Raw genomic sequence first — 22140 nt, 5'->3', positions numbered from 1 at the left:
AATAGCTTTATGCTGAAAAAGGGTAGATTTGACCCAGATATATGGAAAAAATTCTTTTCTGGGAGGCTGGTGAGGCCCTGGGATAGAATTCTCAGAGAAGCTGTGGCTGCCCCTGGATCCCGGGCAGTGTCCAATGCCAGGTTGGACACTGGGGCTTGGAGCAGCCTTGGACAGTGGGAGGTGTCCCTGCCCATAAAAAGGGGTGGAATGAGGTGAGCTTTAAATTCCCTTCCCATTCAAACCATTTTGTGATTCTGTGACTTATGACAGGGCAGTGCTGTTGTCAGATAGAAGGACCATTCAGGTTGTTCTTTCAGACAGCCTGAAAATCAATTGATGTTGAGTTCTTTCTATCTATTAATAATCTGATTTGAGCTCTTGAGCTTCTACATTACTCAGATTTGGAGAATAAACACTCTTCCAATAATCCCACATGTTGTTGCTTTGGTGTAATGCTTAGAATTTGAAGTTTTTTTTAAATTTCAGTTTTAAACCAACTATGTAGAGCTAAGCTTTCAGTTTCCTGGAACATATTGGAATGTTTAAATGTCAAATTTGGATGTCTTTCCAACTGAAAATAAAAAGCCACCTAGAAAGTCTCTGAGACAAGTGTTAATAAAGGAGGCAACCACAATCACCCCACCCTACAAAATATAAAAACTCAGACATCTTAAATTGTGTCCACTATAGGGAATAAGTCAGTTGTAAGCAACCTAATTGTTCAGGTACACACCTCTATAAAAAAAATTAAAAAATAATTCCTTTGTTTTATAGGCATACGCTGATATATGTATTTTATGAGAACAAAGTGAACTGACAGGAGATAAATCTTAGTAAAACTTCTAGCTGCATATATTCTGCACTACTATTCCAGAAACGGGCTCTAAATATCAATTCCTGTTTTAAATACTGTATCAGAGTAGCTGATATTTTCAAATGTCATAAAGTTGTTCATGCATGTCCCTGCATTTCTAATTCTCAACAGCCAGGCGGCCTTGTAATGCTTTTTATTTCCTTCTCTGCTCAGTACCTGAGGCCCACTGAGACATGTGGAGCTCTCAAACAGAGATTTCCTAACTCAGGCTTCCTTTTGGGCCAGCAGAGAGAGATAAAGCTCATCAATATAACCTGCATTTTAACTGTAATAATTAACTTTCTGAATGGAGCAAATCGGCCTTCTGACTGTGTAATTCTGTGGTAGGAGGGAAAAGCACAGAATTTTTACTGTAATCTTAGATACCCTCAGGTAGACAATTACAGTTAGCCTAAATTAAAATGGTAGAGAGATTGTGTTTAGACATATGAAAAAATGGAAAAAAACCCCACAGCCACTAGACTTTTAGAGACACAGACCTATGTGAAGTTGAAGTGGTAGCCTGAAAGCAACTCTTCAGGAGTTCAACTAAATAGTCACCTTCTTATTCCAATTTCTACAAAAATTACTCAGGGTAGCACAGTCTTGCATAGGCTTATGTTATGCTTAAAATTGGTATATTCTAATAAATTCTAATTTCTAATTAAAATTTAATTAATTACTTTTCAATTTCTTTTTGTAATTACATTTACTGTGGTTGGTGCTCTGTTTTATCTGTCTCGTTGGCATCAAGTGATTCACTAGAAACTGAAGTAAGCATTTGCACCATAAAAAAATTTGACCATTCCTAGTTACCTTCACAGTTTAATCCAGTAGAATCCAGAGAAAATCCCCTTTGACATTCACAGGTGAAACTTCCAGGAGTGTTTTGGCAAATTCCTTTTGATCCACAAAGTGATGGATGAGAACCACATTCGTTGTTATCTTCAATGCACAGAGGAGAGAGAAGAAGGTTGGTTTACCTTGTGGCATGATTTTTGACATGTTCATATAACATCTCTTAAGAGGATGAAATCCACAGTGGTGCAACATTTTATTTTGTAGCTTTTAATTTTTAAATTTCAGATGACCTGGAGGTATGAGTAATTAATAAACTCTAAGTAAAAGTTGTAATTCAGTTATGATATGAGTGTGGAAGAGCAGGCATGTAATTGCTGATATTGGAAAAATGCTGCCCTTCTGTGTTAGCTGAACTAAAACAGTTTCAGTTGGCAAGATTTATACATATGCTTAAGATCTAAAGACATCTGTATCTATTGAAAAAGAAAATGCAAGTCTGGTTTTGGTTAACTACATTTCAAATGATTTTAATAATTCACCCTTTTGTTTCCATGTGGTACCACTTAGAACATAATAATGTATTAAATATGTACAGCTCTTTACTAACCAAGAAAACAGAAATAGTGGACAGATTGAAAAGGCTGATTTTTTTGTCTTTAGCTGTAATTGCTGATTTTCAAAATCTGTTTTCTGGCCTCTTGACACTATTGCTCTGTATAAATAGCACAAGAGATAACTCATAGTTGAGAATGTTGTTCTTAAGGAAAAACTGATGAAAGAAAACTGATGTTTTTCTTACCAATACAAGCTGTGTGATGTTGTGTAAAACCAGGTGGACATTTGCATGTGAAGCCTCCAAGGGTGTTGACACAGAGGAACTGACAGTTGTGCTGTTTGGTTTGACATTCATCAAGATCTGAAAGTAAGAGATGACATCTTAAAAAAAATCAACAAAGAGGCACTTTTAATCTAATTTCATAGAACGATCACACTACAAAACCAATTCCCTTTAAGTTGCAACCAAAATAAAAGTCAGTGTGTATAACCTTCTTTACCTTTACATGTCTTCCCATCTTCCTGCAGGATGTAGCCCCTGGGACATGAGCACTGATAGCTCCCTTCCGAGTTCTTGCAGATAAAATTGCATGGTCTGGGAGACTGGGAGCACTCATCAAGATCTAAGGAGAGAAAATATTAAGTCCCCTTTTGTTCTGATCTCTTTGACAAAAAGATGTTTGATAAACAGCATTTAAGAGAAAAATGTTTGTAGGAAAAAGCCCCCAGTTAGCATTTATTCAGGGTTCCTGTTCCTTTCTCTATGAATGTGCTGCTGTGTTTACATGGGGTTGTCAGTACCATAACAAACTGTCTTGGAAGAGAAATATACTAGAGTGACAGTGGCATTGGTATTTTCATCTAAGCAACAAGTGTTTATTTTTTGACATTCTAGGATATGGTTATATCTGTTAACCAGAAAAAAGTGGGAAAAATGTAAACACGAAGTAATGAGCAGTTTTGTCACTTAAACTGGTTACACAGCTTCAACAATCCTCAGTGATCACTCTACTGCAGGAATATTGCCAGCAGTGTTTGTTTCTCAATCTCCCCAAAGGAAATACAAAAAAAGAACTGCGAAATAGGAGAAGAAATATAGGACATGACATAAAAGAGATAAAGAGAAGAAAAAATGTTTTGCTACAAGGGTTTACAGAGGTGAGTACATCACTATGGAACAATTTTTAAAAAGCCTGATGATTAATTGTCTGAATCTTACCATTACAAGATGTGCCAGTTATGTCAGTGGTATAGCCAGTTTTGCAAAAGCACCGGAAGGAGCCCATGGTGTTGATGCACTGCCCATTCCTGCACAGGTTTGGCAAGACCTTACATTCATCAATATCTGCACAGAAAATATTAAATACATCATATCTTGGTTTTAAATTCAACGTTTTTATCCTCTTCTATTTTTGCAGAGCTCCACATCCTCAAGCTTCTGACAGGAACTTTCGCCCTTCTACCTCTTTAGAAATGTATCTGAATCCAAAGTCAAACATCCTTCAAATTTCATTACTGTGGTTTGCACCAACCCTTTCCTGCTGTTTCACTGGGTATCAAATTCTAGTTTTGCTAACTCAAAATACAAACCCCACAGAAGGGAATTTTCTTATCACCACTTCCATATCAAAAATTTTTCACCCTCCATCAAAAATATGCATTATCTTCATCTTCCTATGTGGAAACAGCACCTGCAAAGCATTGTGAAATTGTTATTAAAAGAAATCAGGTTGTTGCCTTTGTCATGTGTGCAACTTTTCAGCAATACAAAAGATTTGGGATCATTCCTAGCTTTTATTTATTGGTTGGTACCTTCAAGCAGATCCCAATACTGAAAATTCTACACAGCTGTTCCGTTTGCAGCTACCGTAGAACATGTTTTTAATTTCTGGTCTCTCGGCATTATTTGAAAAACCAAACTCTGTTGTTTAACAGGAAATTGTCCAAAGGAGCTTCAAAGAGAATTCTGCATTTTCCTAAGCATGTGAGCATACTCTTTTCCCCTTCTCTGCCTCTTTTCATCCCTGCAAATACCTCTTCCATCTGTGGTGTAGCCTGATCCATGTGGACAGAGTTTCTTGTACTGGGTGGTTCCAGGAAGGGGGCAGAGCCTGCACTGGTTCCCCCAGCCCCGGCCTCCGTCACAGCAGCACTCGGACCTGGTGACAAGATTCTGGCTGCTGGAAGCCATCTGACACATGGTCTGCAGGACTTCAGCAAAGCAAAACCCTCGGCGATTATCTGAGAGGAGGAAGGAGAGAGGTTGGAACGGAGAAAGGGATAATAAACACCTGCTCCATTAAGGATCCTGGTGTATTATTCTGTCTCTCTGTCAATATGTGCAAGCACCAGAAGATTATTAGATATCGTGAATTCTACCTTGATTTAGCCTTTCAGAATTGTTGTGTGTTTTGGTAATATGCTGCCATTCCAAATATATTCAAGATGTCCCCAATGTTCAGTACCTGCATGAGCTGGGTAAGAGTTTTGCCTGTAGGGAAGTTGTGCCCTTGGAGGTAAAACAGGCTGTGGGCAAAACTGAGCTTCCACTTCAGCTGCCTATACTATGTTTGCATTTGAAGGATTTATCTGGAGTGGGTTAGAAGTTTGTTTTGTTTTACTGGCCAAAATAACACATCTGACCTTCTCTAATTACACTGATGTGGTTTAATAAAAAAATCATTATAACATAGATGTGTATCTGCAACTTAGTGCTTTTTTAGTGGTAGATTTTATTGGGGAGGGGGAAATTACTGCCTTACTGTTGGGTGTGTTCCCTATCTAATTCTATTTTAATTTTTAAACCTTTTGCTTAACGCCTGTCAGTAATGAAAGGGGAACAAAGCTTGAAAGTCATGGAGCTCCTATAAGTTTCCTTCAAGGAGGCAGCTGAGAAGAAATCCCAGTTTCCAATGCCAATAGAAACTCCAAATCTTGCAGAGATTGCATCTTCTAAATAGGCTATGTCACCTGTTTTATTTCTTGATTACAATGGAGACATTGTCAGTTACTTATCTGAGATTTCTTATGTTTTTACATAAAAGGTTTTCTTTTTTCCTCACAAAGCTAGTAGTTAAAATCCTTCTGGATCCCTCAGAATGTGTAAATGTATTAATGCTCAGCTGACCTTCTCTTTTAAAGTATGAGGAGAAGAATCTGTAAATTTCTTACAAGAATTAGACAAAAGGCAAACTTTAGCTTTAGGAAATTTGTCCACCTGGTAACTTGACTGTTTACATCAAATAAAGTTGTCCTCACTGCAAGTGTCAGTTCTGTGAAACAAAATATTTGCTGCAGTAATTTGCAAGACTGCAGATTTCTCTGAGACAGGAATATTGTGCAGGTCTTTAGGGGCATTATGACCTGAAGAACACAGAAATGTTTTGTCCCCAGTTGGAGACGTGGAATAAATTTTAACGTGAACAGAATATAAAGGTTTGCACAATGTATTTAAAACAGTGTAATTTGTGACGGAATGTTTGTGCCAGATTAATTTTTCATTGTAATTTCTAACCCAGGAAACCTGAAAGGAAAAGAAGCAAAAAAGAAAGCCTTCCCAAGGCAGAAAATAATAAGAAAATTACATATTAAATACAGGAAAGCAATAATGACTTCCGAAAAGGGTATTTCCTTGGCATTAATGACTGGCTGGGGTTAACAGACTGCAGTATTTGCTTCCCATCTGGTTCTAATCCTTAGGAAATACTCTGCACTTCAATGTTATTGCTTTTCATGAAGTCAGCACACTCCTGATCACAATTTACAGGGAGCTGGTTTTATAGCACTGACATAAGAGAATATTCATGCATTTTTTATGCAAGAATACCAATAAATACACCCCTTCTGTATTGTATGTACACTTGAACACTGGTCAAGAAAAAGTAAATTTCTGCAGTTCTGTCTGATTCCAGAAAGGGAATGATGAATTTTACAGTGCAAATGACAAATATGAATTCATTGAAAAGAAAATACAGGTTGATGAACAAAAACCCTTCACCAGCATTTATCTGCAGGCCTGCCTCAAAAAAAATAACAACTTGCAATTTTCTGGTAAAATCACAATATTTTATACTCATAATCGCTGTCTGAATTTAATATTTTATCATTGTTTAATTAAGGAGAAAAGTTATTTAATTTCTGTAGATATGAGAGCTCTTAGGTATTCAGAAGCCAAATTTTCTCTCTGATTTTACACTCTAATGTGAGAAGACGTGTACAAAAAAGACATTTACCAAGACACTCAGTGCCTGATGGACTTGACAGGAATCCTTCATTACATTCACATCTGTAGCTCCCAATAACATTCACACAACGACCATTTTCACAGACACCTGGCTTGGAGCGGCACTCATTTTCATCTTCACAAAAAATAAATTAGAATAGAATAGAATATATTAGCAATATAAGCAAACAGATTAAAAATTCTTTGTCTATGTATATATTAAATCAGAAAATAACAATTCATAAAGGACACTTAAGATACCTTATGATGCTCAGCATCTTAGACTTTTTTTTTGTTTCAGTGTAGTTCTACATGACTAGTAAGGATTTCAGAAGAAAAACTCCATTGCTTTACAATAAAATTCAAAAGTTTTTCAGATAGTTGTTACATCTAAAAAATTAATTTGCCAAACAAATGAGGTATCAGTTTATGGGTAGGAAGCAAGATTATAATAAATAAAATGTTACATTTCCTTTAACATTAATATAAATGCCACATCTTTAAAGAATTAACACTACAAGATTCTGAAACTACCTATAAATGCCATAAAGGGCAAAAGATATGGAAACTGCCATAGTTCAAAACAATTCCCCACCCTGGAAGTAAACAAACACCTTTCCTCCATCATTCACTCAATTATTTGAGGAGAAAACAATAGCTGTGTTTTTAACAAACTGTACTTACTTCTGGTATATAGGAAAAAACCCAAGACTATTCCATAGTTCTCTAGGGAAAAAGAACTCTGGAATAATTCTTTATGATTTCACTAGATTCCTTCTTCCCTTCCCAAGCTTTACCTGTGCATCCTTCTCCATCAGGTCTCTGGGTCATGCCAGGAGGACAAATGCACATGAAGGTACCAATCAGATTTTTGCAAATCATGCCTCTTGATTCACAGTCATGGAGACCTTCAGCACACTCATCTAGGTCTGGGAAAAAAAACAACCAAACAACTTTGTGTTTGAACTTCCTTCCAGTAACTTCAGCTCCTGAAGACAGCTTCAAGAGAAAGGAAGTACAGTCTTCCCTAAGTAAAAGCACTGAAGGAAAAGTCCAAAATCTATGATTATTTGCAGTTATCTTAATCTTTGTGAGCTGTTATCATCTTGTCACATTAAAGATGAACTTCACCGTTGTGACATCCTCAGCTTTGCAGTCCCCATCAAGGGTCACACTTGGTGAAAAAAACACTGAACACTGCTTTTTTCTCAGTTCTGAACGAGCAAATCATCACCTGCTGGGCTGTTTGCAACATTCCACTGAGAGGATGAATGCAGGATGCACAAAAATATGTGGATTATGTGCTGGTGATGGAAGGTGGGGAGAAGTTGATACATCAGCCATTACCTTTGCACATCTTTTGGTCCTCTCTTAGTTCATATCCCACTGGGCAAGTGCACTCATAGAAACCATAAGTGTTGATGCAACGAAAAGCACACAGCAAGGGGTTCTGAGCACACTCATTGATATCTGAGCAGAGAGAAACACAACAGTCATTCTCTAATGAGTTTTAAAACAATCACCAAGAAGGTGTGTTACACCTATGCTTCTCTTGTCAGCTGAAATAATCAGAAATGCAATAATTCAAATTGTTAGCTCTTGAGTAAATAGAGAAAACTGAACAACCTCTGCTTAAAAGTAATGGCATAGTATTTAAAGAACTACTTGAGCTTAGAATGACAAGTTAGGGCAGGCCTATTTCAGATTTTTATTCTATGCTTGTTTTCCAAGTGCTTTTGTGTGATGAGAAATTAGAGCTTCAGAAAGCAAATTAATTGTGATTCATAAGATATAAAATTTGTGAGAATGACCCAAAATGCAGTGTGGGAAGTCCTGCGATAAATTGAAAGTTCTGCTTAACTCAATCACAGAATCACAGAAACTTTTTTCCCTCTGAGTTAGTACAGCATGTCAAACATGGCTAATAAAATAATTTGAATGCTGAGAACTGGACAAAAACCAAAGGACAAAACAAAATGAAGAGGACAGGTCACCTTCACAATTCATCATTGGTCCTGGCTCAAATCCTTCATGACAGCTGCACTCAAAGCTGCCGACCACGTTAGAGCATGTTCCATTTCCACAGGGGTTGCCAATGGAACATTCATCAGTATCTGTACAAGAGGGGGAAATGCAGATTGAAGAGAGCTGGCACACACCAAATTGTGTTTTAAATTCCAGTTCCAATTCCTGTAATTGCACTCACCTATGCAGTGCACTCCTGTGAAATCCAAGTGGTACCCCATGGGGCACTCGCAGCGGAATGAGCCATCAGTATTGATGCAGTGGCCATTGGAGCAAATTCCTGGGCTTTCAAGGCATTCATTGACATCTAAAAAGCAGGAAGTTATTAGCAGCCACTTAGCTGATGCATTTCAAGTCTTAAAAAAAGCATTTTAAAAAGCCTAAGCACCCCATTCTGTTTGACTCAAGGCACGAACCTTCAAAAGTGTTCTTTTAACACAGTTTTCAGGTCAGCCTCTTGTTACCAGCAGCTGTAAGGAATAAGCTATCACATACTATAATATCTAAGTATAGTTTTAAGAGTCAATATTTACATTTTATTATCAGCAGAATACCTACCTTCACGTGTGTCATCAATTCCAGGAATAGTTCCATGACCATATGGGCACAGGTCCTGAAAAGCAACTGTAGAGATACATTTTCTTTTAAAAAAAAGGAAGTGAGAGAGAGAACCATGACAGATGGTTAAAGCCATCCAGAAAGGATACTAGTTCAGGTTTCTACAGAGCAAAACCACCAGGTCAGTATTTCACTTTGTCTTTGGTTTCTTCTATTTAATTTTATTCCTTTTGCTGACTTGAAAAATCATTTTAGAAAATGCTGGTAAGAGCAAATGCCAAAATGAAATCTCTCTTTCCAATGACCAAAAGCATAAAACCAATGTGCTCCTCTTTTTCCCCCACCTACAAATTTTAAATCTTGATGTGTACCTTCTTCTTCCTTTGGACAGAGCTCACAAGGATTACCCCATCCTTCTCCTGGCATTTTACTGCAGCAACACTTGGCCTTTGTGGTGTTGAAAGCCTTGGGCACTGAGCACTTTCCATTCTCAAAGTTTGTGAAACAGAAGCTCTGACGAGTATCTAGAAGAAGAAAATACAGTTATGTGGAGACAGCACCTCCTCCCGGGTTAGATGATGACTGTCTGCCCTGAAACAAATTATGTTAGATGTATTTTTCATGCTTTTTTGAAAGCATTTTGCAATCCTCATACAGATATAAATTGGAAGGGATTTCTAGAGAATACCTGTTGTCTTTTAGAATGAGTTACTGCATTGCTTTTTCATGAACTTACCAAAGCATCTCCTCCCATTGTCAGACAGCACGAAACCTGTGGGGCAGATGCACTGGAAACCTCCTGGGGTGTTGGTACAAGAGCCAAAGAGGCAAATGTTGGGATCCTCGTTACACTCATTAATATCTGTAAAGCAATGGAGAAAAGCTTCACCAGAACCTCACTTGCTGCAAATTCCTTGGTTAAGAAAGATTATTTATTTATAGATTGATTTAACTTCAGCAGCTTCCAGTAAAGTGCCCAAGAGATAAATCAGCCTGTAGGTTTCACTGACTCTTTCAAATCAAAGCTTCTCACTGCATGCACCTCCTCTTCTAAATACCATTCATTCTCTGTTCTTCATTATTTTCAAAATATAAACATTAAATAAATGCTTCCAGAATATATTTCCCATAAGAACAATATTTTTCTGTATGCATAAACATCCAAAGATTGGGGTTTTTTTGAAATCCATACATTTTGGGATTTCTTTTTAATTAAAGGTGCGCTTTTTTCATGCTGGCTTTCATATTCTGGAACTGAAACTATAGGTAGTTATTAGCAGAGTGACACCTTTAATTGTCACTTATATTTAGCAGTCACTTATATTGTCACTTATATTTAGCAGTCTTTTACTGCCCCCCTGTTATTTAAAATGTGCTCCTGTTCAATTGCCTAATCTATAATATACTATTATTACTGTTTGCAGACAGTAAAATTTGTTTTTTTAAATAGAGGTATATCATTAAATGTAGTATTAAAAATTACCAAAAGCTTAAGCAAAAATATTAGTATTTAATACAACTATCAAGTGCCTGTAAAATTGTGCAGCTCAAACAGTATCACGTGTACATCCCCATCTATACAAGCAACAGACAAAGTAGGAAAAGAATACATTAAGAGACCCATAGTTCTTCATATCTATTATTCAAAAATATCTTTTATCTTATCCTATTCTGCACTATATGAGCCTTCCTGCTAAAGTAATTTTAAAGGTAATTATAATCAGATAAATTATTAGATGTATTTTCATAATCCACAAAGTAAAATGCTTTTTGAATCTTTCAGTAAGGAATATTAGAATAACCATCAAAGAGCCCTGTAGCTGTATAAGAATTCTACCATAAAAGCCACATTGAGCTTAACACCAAAGTAGAGGCAGGAACAAGTTCTCTCCATGAAAATTAACTTCATGGATGCTGAGTCTCAAATTTAGTGACATTTTTGCCCATATTAATTGAAATCTCTGCTATACTGAGTTTTAGAAAACCACCCTGTATTTTGCAGATAAGGAAACACTGGAAATACAGTCTTTATTATTAGGAAAATGCAAGTGGAATGATGGAAGAAGTCAGGTGGGAACAGTAAAAAATATTGCCTTGAGTCTGATTTTCAGACAGCACGTGGAGAAACCACTGCAGCACAATCTGGCATTTGACTGAACTCTGCAGAGGCTTCCCCTGGACAGGCTCTCACTGTGTGAAGCATTCTCAGTCAGCTTATTTCAGAGGAAAGGGTAAACAATTTGCCAGTTGCTCTGATAGTTGTTAATATACAAAGCTCAGCCATTCAGCTGCATAGGACAGGAAAATTGCTTTTTTGAAGTGCTCATTATTATTGCAATGAATGGCTTGGTGCTAAAACACTTTTCTGTGGCCATGATGGAGAGGTGAGTAGCCAGGCTGTGGAAGTAAACAAGTTCTTTCCCCTATATTCTTATAAAATGAAAGGGAATGTATTACATGGGTAGGTGAAAGCTAAGAATTTTTCTGTGGCTCCACTCGTTCTGGTTTCTCCTGCATATAATCACCCTGAGCTTAAAAAGTCATCTAACCACTGGCAACCTTCACATTACAGACAGAAGTAATGAATTCCTGTTTCCATAAAACATCAATAGAAAGTAATGGGGAACATGTGCTGCAAGAGCTGTCAAAATATTAATCCAAGTTTTAGTAAAATCACATGTGATCATCTGGGCATTTCCTAGCAGTTCTAGCTTCAAATTTTCTTTCAAATTCATCTCAAACATGATTACTAATACAGAGTCAGCAGCTGCCAAGAGAAACCACGAAGCTGGCAAGCAAACTGAATATTGGTGGCATGATACAAGTGGCTGAGAGAACTCTGGGGCTTAGAAAAATAAATCCTATTGTTCAAGACAGACATTTCAAAATGGTTCCTGTTCCTGCAGCCACAAGGATTAGGTGGCAATGAGTTAAATCTTAAATGCCCAATAAATTCACAGTGGTGTTGTGCTTTGCTCTGTTGGAAAAGGGAGTTGTAACTTGGATTTATTTCTTGCTCCCTTTCACAGCAAATCTTAGTTCAGTGTGTGACATTCAGCATAAATGGCATTCATGGCTTTATGTGAGACCTCTGTGAACAAACTAGAACATACAAATTGATGACAGGTCTGCTGTATCCTCTCTCTCCTCCTGTGAATCTCAGCACTTGAGGGACATTATACAAAAGGTGAAATCAGAAAACAGTTGCTAGAAGAAACCAATTTAACTGATTGTTTCCATAAGTGCCATAATTTTATCAAGGTTTTTAAACTTCATTTCCCTCTGAAACCAACTGTTCATTTCATTGATTGCCAGTAATTACCTTCTGTAAACATTACATAAATTCAGTGAACATGTTTACTTGTTTTATGAATTATATTGTTTTAAAAAGTCATTGAAAGATAAAATATTTCTTTTTTTTAAAGTCTTTTTGTTTGCACTAATGAAGAAATCAACATCTAAAACACAATACAATACAAAACACAAGATTTTGCCTTCCTTCTTTAAAACCTCTTCTTGAAGACTTTTCATACCTATTCCCTGTCACCTTGATTTTAAGTCAGGAAACATTCACAAACATTAGGGTGTACAACTGCTTTCCATCAAACTAGAACCAGGTGCAAATTTCTAAATTGCTCAGAAACAGTTACAACTTGCCTTACCAATACAACTTTCACTTTTTACTTCATATCCTGGTGGACAGATGCATCTGAATGATCCTTCCAAATTTTGGCAGGTACCAGGAGAGCAGGAACCAGGCAGTGCCACACACTCATTGGTATCTTCAGAGAGCAGAGGAAATCAAGAAAAATTTAGAATCTTCTAATTCTTATGGTAACAAAATATTAAAAGAACCGAAGTATTCTGTACTAATTTCCTTTTTCTAAGGCAATTAATTGCTTGGAAACCAACACCTTCTCCAAAAAGCCAGTTACTTTTACTGTGTTTTCATTTAACTCACTATCATTCTCTTTTATTTAGATATTTTTATTTTTAGATATTTTTATTTAGACATTTAGACCGTGCTGCTTCCCTCTACATGGGAGTTAACAGCTTATTTCAGAAGTACTAGAACATCTTCAGGTGGTCTCATACCTACCCACACAATTCTTGCCATCCAGAGTAAGCTCATATCCTTCATTACACAAACATTTGAAGGAACCAATTTCATTGAAACACCGTCCATTTCTGCACACCTGACCAAAGGAACTGCACTCGTCAATATCTGTTTAAAAAAAAAAAAAGTAAAAAAATAAAAGGTCAAAACTAAACCCCAGTTTAATGTGAGCTCCAGCACATCATATACAGTATGTTATAAACACATTCAAGTTTCAATACATATCTCTGTATAAAAGGTAAATATTGCAGCAACAAGGAAAGAGCTAGTGGAAAGTAATTATCACTCAAGCATTAAGGTGCATGTTCTAGTTAACTTTTTAATAGGGTATTATAATATCCAGGCTCACAGAATTTACTGCATCTGATAAAATCTGGATTTTATCTGGATTTATATGCACTCCAGCTCCCTTCTAAAAACCTGACCTGCCAGCCTTAAGTTTTGGACCATGTAATTTGCTTTCCACAAGATGATTTTCTTCTTTGTAACAACTCTGAAAATTATGTTTGAAAATGCTTGTTATTTTGAGGGATTACTTTAGTAACACAGACTTAAAGGAGCACTGCATAAAGAAAAATTAAAAATTCAGATGAGGAAAAATAAATGAAAAGCAGACTGGATAAGCATCATAGTGTGGGAAAAATTTGTACTTTGCAGCAGACTCTTCTTGCTTTGTTTTATCCTCTCCTGGACAAGGAGAGGATTTAAAATGTTTTTTTTAAGAGGTATTAGTTCTCTCCCAAAGCTAAAAGGAACAATTAGACTTTGCTGTGTCTTCCTTCTGCAGCAGAAAGGAGAGTAAAGCCTCCCACTTTTTTTTGCTTATGCTCTGCACAAGGGTGAGGATCTCAAGGTTTATGAGCCTGTTCATCAGCCCAGGAAGGTTTTGGTTGCTTTACCACAACTATCCAGGAATTACAGCAGTCCCAACCCATTGGATATTCTGGTGCCCTGTGCTTTAGGGAATGGGAAATAGCAATGCCTGTGTCAGCTCTGCATAACTCTGCTCATTTTAGGAGAGCAGGTCTGGCAGGTTCCAGATCAGCTGTCCTGGCTGTCATACTGCTGGTCTGTTTCCCCTTTCAGACCTTGTGCAAGACTCGAGCAAAACAGTGAAATAAAGGAATGATTTTAAATTCATGAGGCAGCACTGGTGGTGGGATAGAGCACATGGCAAATGCTGCTGGTGGACTGTGCCTGTAGTCAAAGATGTGCTGTAAATACCAAGGAAATCTCTAAAAGAGTTGAGAGATCCATTAAAACATCAATGAACTGAAAGACTTCCCCAGTGGTCCAGAGATTTAGGGTTTATTTTATCTGAAGTCAGCTGGTAAAAAGAAAAAATTTTATTAGTTTAAAACATGACAGTAAGGATTAACCTCCAAGGCTGGTAACAGTAGAAGCTACTGCACTTCATTAATTTTCCTCACACCCTGACATCTCTTCTGTTTAACCACACACCATCCTCCTTGGCATGCCAGACCAGCAGCAAAGAAAAGAAAAGCCTGAATTATGTCTCTTACCCACACAATCATTATTACGAGTTAATTCAAATCCTGGATAGCACAGGCAGTTGTATGATCCAACTGTGTTCTTGCAGGTTCCATTTCCACATGGATATTGTTCACATTCATCAACATCTGCAAGGAGAGACAAACTGTGTGTGGGAACTGATTTTCCCAGGTATGAATTGATATGTAGTCTGTGCACAATTACAATTACTGCTGTTGAAAATGCAATTCACAGTTCCATATATTTATGTAAACATATGTCAGTATTACATCCAGAACTATAAAGACTGCTTACAAACTTTTGCAAACATCCATTTTTAAAAGGCACTAAAAATCAATTCACTCCTGCTGTGCATTTCAGTCTCTGGAGTTTCATGGGGATTTGGAAGGTATTGAGAATTTGTCCTGCTAGTTCTTCAAAATTTTGCATTGTCAAAATAGGTTGCTTTCCCAAATATCCTCCTCAGATAATCTGACAAATGTGATTTGGTTTAAATACAAGAAGACTCTAGGCATAAATGAATATGTTGTACAATATGAATAGGTTTAAAAGTTTAAATGCATCAGCTTTTCCTTTTAAAACCCTGTAGAACTGATTATGAACTAAAAAAATAAGAAAAACATTCTTATTTTTCAATCTTATTTCTTATATCTCTATCATGTCATAATTTTCACATGAAATTAGTATGAAGGTGCATTAAAAGGGGGATTCTCTTTTTTAAATGACACACAAGCTCAACAGATTTAAATAATTGAAAAATCTGTCTTTTTAGCTCCAAGCTCCATCACTCTGTGATACATCCTATAAAACTCTCTGTCAAATAAGCCACTATGATTTCTTCAGTAACATGGAGCTATTTCTGAGAACACTGTTTTATTTTGGGTTTTTTCCTCAAACTGGTTTATTCTCTCCAAGGACAGCTTCACAGACTTAATTCACAAAAAACCCCAGAAACACATAAATGAGTCTTTTAATGTCAGTATAACCAACTGAAAAAATTAGACTCATCTTCTCTCCATTCAAAGAGCCCACAGCCAAACAAACCACACACAGAAGTATTTCCCTTCCGTACCCATGCACATAGTCTGATCCTGGGATGCTTTGAAACCATTGTGACACACACACTGGTAGCTACCCTGCATGTCCACACACAAGCCATGACTGCAAACGTTAGGAATTTCCAGACATTCATTGCGATCTACAACAAAAGCACAAAACAGATGGCACAAGTTACTGACTTCCATTATTTCCTCGTTTTACACCATCACGTTTTTACAGTCTGTTATTGTTATTATTAAAACCAGCTTCAAAGTTATCTGCAAGCAAATCTGAATTGTAAAAAACTTCTTTTTACAGGAAGAGCTTGCCTACACATCTTGAGGTTACAACTACTGCCAGGATTTGGCTGATACCTAAAAAATGTTCTTTAAAAATGTTTCTTTTTCTTTCCCTTTCCTTTCCCTTTCCTTTCCCTCCCCTTTCCTTTCCTTCCCCTTCCCCTTTCCTTCCCCTTTCCTTTCCTTTCCTTTTCCTTTTCCTTTTCCTTTTCCTTTTCCTTTTCCCTTCCCTTTCACAGAGAAATGCGGCTATAAAGCAAAACAGCAGAATGCACAAGGTAACAGAAAATAAATGATGCTGAGAGAAACATACTCTCCCAAACTGGTCAGTTACAAAGAGGAGAGAAAATCCAGCTGATTTCTTACCCACACAGGCACCATTGGGAGACAGTTTGAAGCCAGCAGCACATTCACAGCGGTAGCTCCCTGGGCTGTTGATACAATCTGCGTTTCTCTGGCACAGGTTGTCCCCATTGCTGCACTCATCAATATCTGAAACAGCAAGAATTCAGACATCACACACCTCTCCTGCCTCAGATCTGCTCTGCAGTGTCTCTGCAAGAGGAGCTTCAGTCCTCCACAGACCATCACCAGCCTGACCTCCAGCCTCGTGGGCTGGGAATGCACACAGAAAGCAAAATCAACACAATCCCATCTGTGCCACCTTTTGGATGAAGGAGGATTCCACAAATCCGACTTAACACACATCGAAGTCACTTTGCAATTTTTGACATCTGCCTAATGAAATTTGGGGTTGTATTTAAAAAAAAACAACTTCCTCTCCGCCTTTGAACTGAAAAAATAACTGGCACAGTTCGCAACTTTTTAGGTTGCACGTGTTAGCACAAAATCCTTGAACAAATGACAAAACTCCTAGTGACTTTAAGACACACAAAACTTTATTAGCTATGAGGATCTCTGCCCCTAAAACTGTAGCAGGAGAGATACAAGTTGGAAAAAAAATCCAATAAACTTTCCATTGAGAAGTTCTAAGAATAATAATTAAAGTGTCTCCCTTAAAATAAAATAAACCAAAAGCATTTCATTGAATACCTATTTAGGAGCTTGACAGAAAACAATTACAAATTTTATTAAGTGCATCTGCATACGTATTAAAGACAAACACTTAAACTGATTTGCAACCTTGAGCCCTACAAAAGCTCACAGCCACTTAGATTTTGAAAATCACATTAATTAAATGTGCCTTTTCCATTAAGGATAAGTTTAAGGGGGCTAAGGAGAAAATAGCATAATTTCAAATTACCTTCACAGACCAAGAGCAGGTCGTTGTAGCTGAATCCAGTGGGGCATTCACAGCGGAAGCTGCCAATCTGATTGATGCAAACTCCATTGGCACAGATTCCTGGGATTTCCTTACATTCATCAATGTCTGAAAGGGAGAGGAGCTGTTTTAAATGCAGTTCATCATGTCTTTACACACTGCTTGGATTCTCATTTTCACTGTGTTTGAAACTGAGTTGGGATGTTCCTTTTAGTCTACAGAAAGTATACACAGGTTATAAATGCAAAAATATGCCCATTAGGACAGAAAATGGCATATGAAGTTCAGGAAGTGATCAAAACAGAGCTACACTAAATATTGGACAAGAAGCAAAGCTGTTACAAATGTGCATAGAAGTTCCACAGTATTTCTGAAGGCAAAACCTTTTCTCTTACCAATTAAAACTCAAAATCAGGAGCTAGGATGGCAAGTGAGCAAAGAACCATAGCAAAATACAATAACAAAATGTAGAAATAAAAACAAAAATCAGAAATATTTCACATGAAAAATGGTCTCAATTCATGTCATCACTGTAACTCCAAAACAAAATTAACAATTTCAATTTCAATTTTAATATATTAAATGTTTCTTTTGGTTAACATTATACAGGCACAAAAATATTACGCAAAAAAAAGCCTTGGTTAGAGTAAGTTTGGTGAAACTTACCAACAGCTTTTCCAGTATGAATATCAAAAGTGAAGCCAGGAATATTCCCACATATGTTCTTGAACTCAGCTAGAGCAAAAGAGAGTACAGTGTATTTTCAGGGAATGCATAAATCTCCCAAGAATTACTTGCAGCCTTCTCAGCTACTCAAGAGTTGTCTTAAGCCAGATCTATTCAGGAGAGCAATTGCCTTTTCTACAATTTGAATTGACAATTCAGACTGCCAATAAATTAATGCAAATTGAAATAGTACTTAATACTTTCCTCAAATCTTTGCAGACTTTGGCACATTAGTAAATGTGTGATTCGAGAAAGCAGCCATTCAGCCTGGGTTTTGGGTTGTTTGGTTTTTCAACAGAACTCCTTAAGGATTGTTCCTGTTTTCCAGGCATCTGTAGTGAGAATCTACAGCAGCACTTTCAAATATGAGAAATAAACATAATTTATCAGCACCTAGGCTTCTTTGACAATACTATATCTTTTCTTTTCTGTGGAGATTGCTGCAGGCAACACTCCACTGAAGTGTTGAGCAGAATGGACACTCTGCTTTAAAAAGAGATGCTCCGAAACCCTCCATATTTTTTTAATATGCTCCTTCTAGATCCTCTTTTTCCACCTGGAGGATGGGAAATGCTTAGTGTGAAGTGTAAAATAAATTAATTCATAGTTTTCTAAGCAAGGTGCATGAAGTTGAGTTGAAAAATAATTCCAGTGTGAAGACCCAACCAGTCTGAATGAACAGTTTGCAAACAATAACCATGCAGCTGTTATTTTTAGATCATATCCAAATTATCAGAAAACATCCAAATTATCCAGAAAAAGTATCTTTCAGTATTCAGTTTCCAAACTACTGCCAAGGGAACATTTCAAAGTGTGTGGCAGGTATTTGCACATTCAAGGCATTAGGCCAAGGTAAAAGATACTTTACCAAAAGCAAGTGAAATTTACAAGAACATCAGACTGACATAAAATTCAAAGGGTTTCTGGAAGTTTGATATCTGGAGATTTCCATGAGTGCTTGGCCCACTGTGAGTTAATGGTTATGATCTGCCTAATGCTGAAAACCAAACAAAACAGCCTTTACTACTTTAAGTCACTAAGCAGAGACTGCTAAGCATAAATACAGAAGAAGGAAGAAAGAGCTCTGTTCACCAAGGAAAAAAATATGCAGATGCATTGGCATGTGAAGTTCACTTAGAGGAACAACACAATCCTCATCAGAGCAGAATAATGCTCTTAATGAGCTCTTGGGCTCAGCTGGTGAACTGGTTAAGGTCAGTGTGTCCCAACCCCTGCCTGTGATGTGTAACCCCAACCCAGACTGCAAAACAACTGATCACAGAATGTAACTGCAGCTCTTCAACCATTCACTCTTGGAAGTTGTGTTTGATCCCACACACAATCCCTTTTCATGGTGACAAAGGTTCAACCTTGCCTGCAAACACAGTAAAGTCATCTGGAAGAGCTAATAAGGCAATATTGAAATATTTCAGGGAATATTTTAACCCCACAGCTGCTCACACAATACCAATGGTTTTACAATTCTGGTTTTAACAAATCACTAAAAGCTGCAGAAGTTTTTGAGAATTTGAGTGTCATCAATTTAAAAGCAGAACTCTTTCTTCTACTCAAGAATATTAATTGCATGAATCCCTGCTAGCAGTTTGCTGTATTTTTCTCATCATGTTGTCATCCTGATGACAATTTTATGACATTTAGACTTTAGACATTTATGACATTTAGATAAATGATTGTGGGAAAGAATTTCATGAGCTCTCTGTGGTAGCAAACATGTATTTCCTCTCTCAAGCTTATTTCCATCTCCCATTCCTGACTGCTGGGAGTATTTATTCATTCTCCCTCCTCCTATTTAAGAAGGAAGAGGAAAAGGCTGTTTTCTGTTCTTTTCAGTCCTATTTTCCTCCTCTTTACTGTGAGGGAAAATCTTTCTTATATTATCTCTTGTTTCCCTCATGTCACCAGGATAAAAAACTTGGAATGAAAGTATCACATTCTTTATATCAAAATCACAAATAATGCAGCACCAGAGGCCCAGGTTTAGTGACACTAAACCAGTAAACTTGGGGCAAGTCAATCAAACAACAAAATGTGTTTGTACAAAAGAGGCATCCAAGTTTTTTTAGATTTAGCTAGGCATCTTTGCTATTCCTTCAAATGTAAAGAATCTTTTAATGAATGCCAGGTTTCCCTCCAAGTTGGTGATTCTCCAACAAATGATTTTCCTTAGTGGAGATTTCAAGGGTGTTTTATTCCAGTAAATTAATTCCATAAAGACTGACTGAAAATGGACTATCCTTTATTGTTTTCACCCCCATTTACAGAAGAGAATTTTCACCTTCAATAGAGGAAATGTAAAAGCAACCAAGCAGGTCATGCTCAGATGTGAGACACAGCTGAAATATCTAGGAAGGTTTCCTACACTCAATAATGAAACTCAGTCTTGATGTTCTGACAGACTAGGTCTACCAGGATAAGTATTATCTCCAGCTATCAAGAACTAAATTACACTCTCCTAAATTAATTATCCTGGAAGACAGACAAGTCAGGAGGCATCGCCTGTCAGACAGTATCTTCAACACCAGTACTATAGCCCAGTAAAGGTTTTTTTGGGACAAAATGTTAACTGTGGTTCACAGGTCAAAGAATCAGGTAAGCAAAGAAAGTGACAAAATGGGGTGACCACTGCAGGATTTACCTGTTCCTGGAGTTGGACATGGCTCACAAGGCTTGTTCCAGGCTTTCCCAATATTGTAAGTGCAGCAGCACATCCTTTTGGTCACATTGAAGGGCAGCTCATTCTCACAGGAGGTTTCATTATAGCTTCTGTAGCAAAAGCTTTTCCTCATGTCTGGATGTGAGAGAAGAACCACTTATGAAGTAACCAACATTATGATAATAATATTATTTAAATGTCAACCCCATACTAAATGCAATGATTCATTACCTCTGTTTTCTGAATGCAACATAAACACAGGCATTTAAAAATATTTTAAGGATTGATGTAATGTACAATCTTTGTTTTAGACTTATGCAACATATTTTCTGTCTCCATTTAAAGACACAAGGGGGAAAAAGGAAAAAGACAACATTTTGCATACCCATGCAGTTGTGTCCTCCATTCACCTGCATGTATTCAGGTGGGCAAATGCAGGTGTAGTTGCCCAAGGTGTTGTAGCAGGTGCCAGGGCCACAGACACCAGGGTGGGCAACACACTCATCAATGTCTGGAGACCAAGAAAAAATCATTACAATTAACAAGTGAGAAGAGGTCCAAGTCCAAGCAAATGCTGCTGAGAAATATGAGCAAAATAAACAATGCTAAGGTAACAAAAATGCTTCATTTGAAGACTAGCTTGGAAAATATAGCTCTGATGTTAACCTCTAAGTCCAGTTTTGGTTCTCTTAAGTGCAAGAAAATACACTAAATAAACTCAAAATTCTTGAACTTGCCACTGAAATAGGAGCAATTAAACTTCACAAAAGACATTCTCACTTTCTCCTCACAGCAGGGTTAGTTGCATTTTAGTTTTTGGGTTCAATTTTGGTTCTGACAGTTATGAAAAAATCTCAAACACAAATGGAAAACCAATATGAACTTTACTTCACACTGAGTAAATTGAACTGCTACTCTCACACCCAAAATATAGGAAGCACAGTAAGACTTGCAAGGCATACAAGGACTTGAAGTGAGACGCCAGAAATCATTAATATCCCTTAATTCACTGAATACACATGGCTGAGGTCTAACATGTAGAAATAAACATTAATATATCCAAGAGCTGCATTTCAAGCTTTGTGCTAATCCCATCACTGGTGCCAAAGATAATGATTTTAGGGAAGATTCTAGGTAAGGGTGAGGGGTACCATGCCAACTTATGGATTTAAGGCTAAAAATTAGTGGGGTTCATAACATCTGCACTGTGACAGAAAAGGAAAATTCAAGGGACTCAACCTTCACAGATTCTTGTCTCCTCACTGAGGTAGTAGCCTTTTGGGCATGCACACTGGAAGCTGCCAAAAGTGTTGATGCAATTTCCACCTTGGCAGAGACCTGGCAGCTCCTGACATTCATCAATGTCTGAAAAGAGAGGGAAAGAAAAAAAAAAACAAATGAAAAACTCACCATATTTTCATTCCAGAATGAAAAGAAAGAAGAGAATTTAAGTGCTACCCTGAAATTTTGCCAACTAG

The 22140-nt window shown here is 37.2% G+C and overlaps 1 protein-coding gene across 1 annotated transcript in view; it reads right to left on the bottom strand.

Moving 5' to 3' along the window:
- Window positions 1-22140, bottom strand: part of FBN2 (fibrillin 2) — a 112431-nt gene that overhangs the window by 6000 nt on the left and 84291 nt on the right. Inside the window, exons 39-61 of the mRNA XM_085042171.1 lie at window positions 21902-22027; window positions 21048-21173; window positions 20645-20797; window positions 17929-17997; window positions 17245-17370; window positions 16347-16472; window positions 15716-15841; window positions 14655-14771; window positions 13114-13239; window positions 12677-12796; window positions 9751-9876; window positions 9386-9538; window positions 9015-9080; window positions 8638-8763; window positions 8426-8545; window positions 7779-7901; window positions 7229-7360; window positions 6442-6567; window positions 4244-4450; window positions 3429-3554; window positions 2710-2832; window positions 2454-2570; window positions 1670-1798 (exon numbers count right to left, since the gene is read on the bottom strand). Of these exons, the coding sequence (XP_084898297.1) occupies window positions 1670-1798; window positions 2454-2570; window positions 2710-2832; window positions 3429-3554; window positions 4244-4450; window positions 6442-6567; window positions 7229-7360; window positions 7779-7901; window positions 8426-8545; window positions 8638-8763; window positions 9015-9080; window positions 9386-9538; window positions 9751-9876; window positions 12677-12796; window positions 13114-13239; window positions 14655-14771; window positions 15716-15841; window positions 16347-16472; window positions 17245-17370; window positions 17929-17997; window positions 20645-20797; window positions 21048-21173; window positions 21902-22027 (2889 nt within the window). The remainder of the gene's footprint in view (window positions 1-1669; window positions 1799-2453; window positions 2571-2709; window positions 2833-3428; window positions 3555-4243; window positions 4451-6441; window positions 6568-7228; window positions 7361-7778; window positions 7902-8425; window positions 8546-8637; window positions 8764-9014; window positions 9081-9385; window positions 9539-9750; window positions 9877-12676; window positions 12797-13113; window positions 13240-14654; window positions 14772-15715; window positions 15842-16346; window positions 16473-17244; window positions 17371-17928; window positions 17998-20644; window positions 20798-21047; window positions 21174-21901; window positions 22028-22140) is intronic.

This window comes from Lichenostomus cassidix, chromosome Z (assembly GCF_008360975.1).
Source record: "Lichenostomus cassidix isolate B80296 chromosome Z, HeHo_3.0, whole genome shotgun sequence".
Lineage (NCBI taxonomy): Eukaryota > Metazoa > Chordata > Aves > Passeriformes > Meliphagidae > Lichenostomus > Lichenostomus cassidix.
The sequence above is the reverse complement of the archived record's forward strand: the minus strand, read 5'-3'. Positions and strand labels throughout refer to the sequence as shown.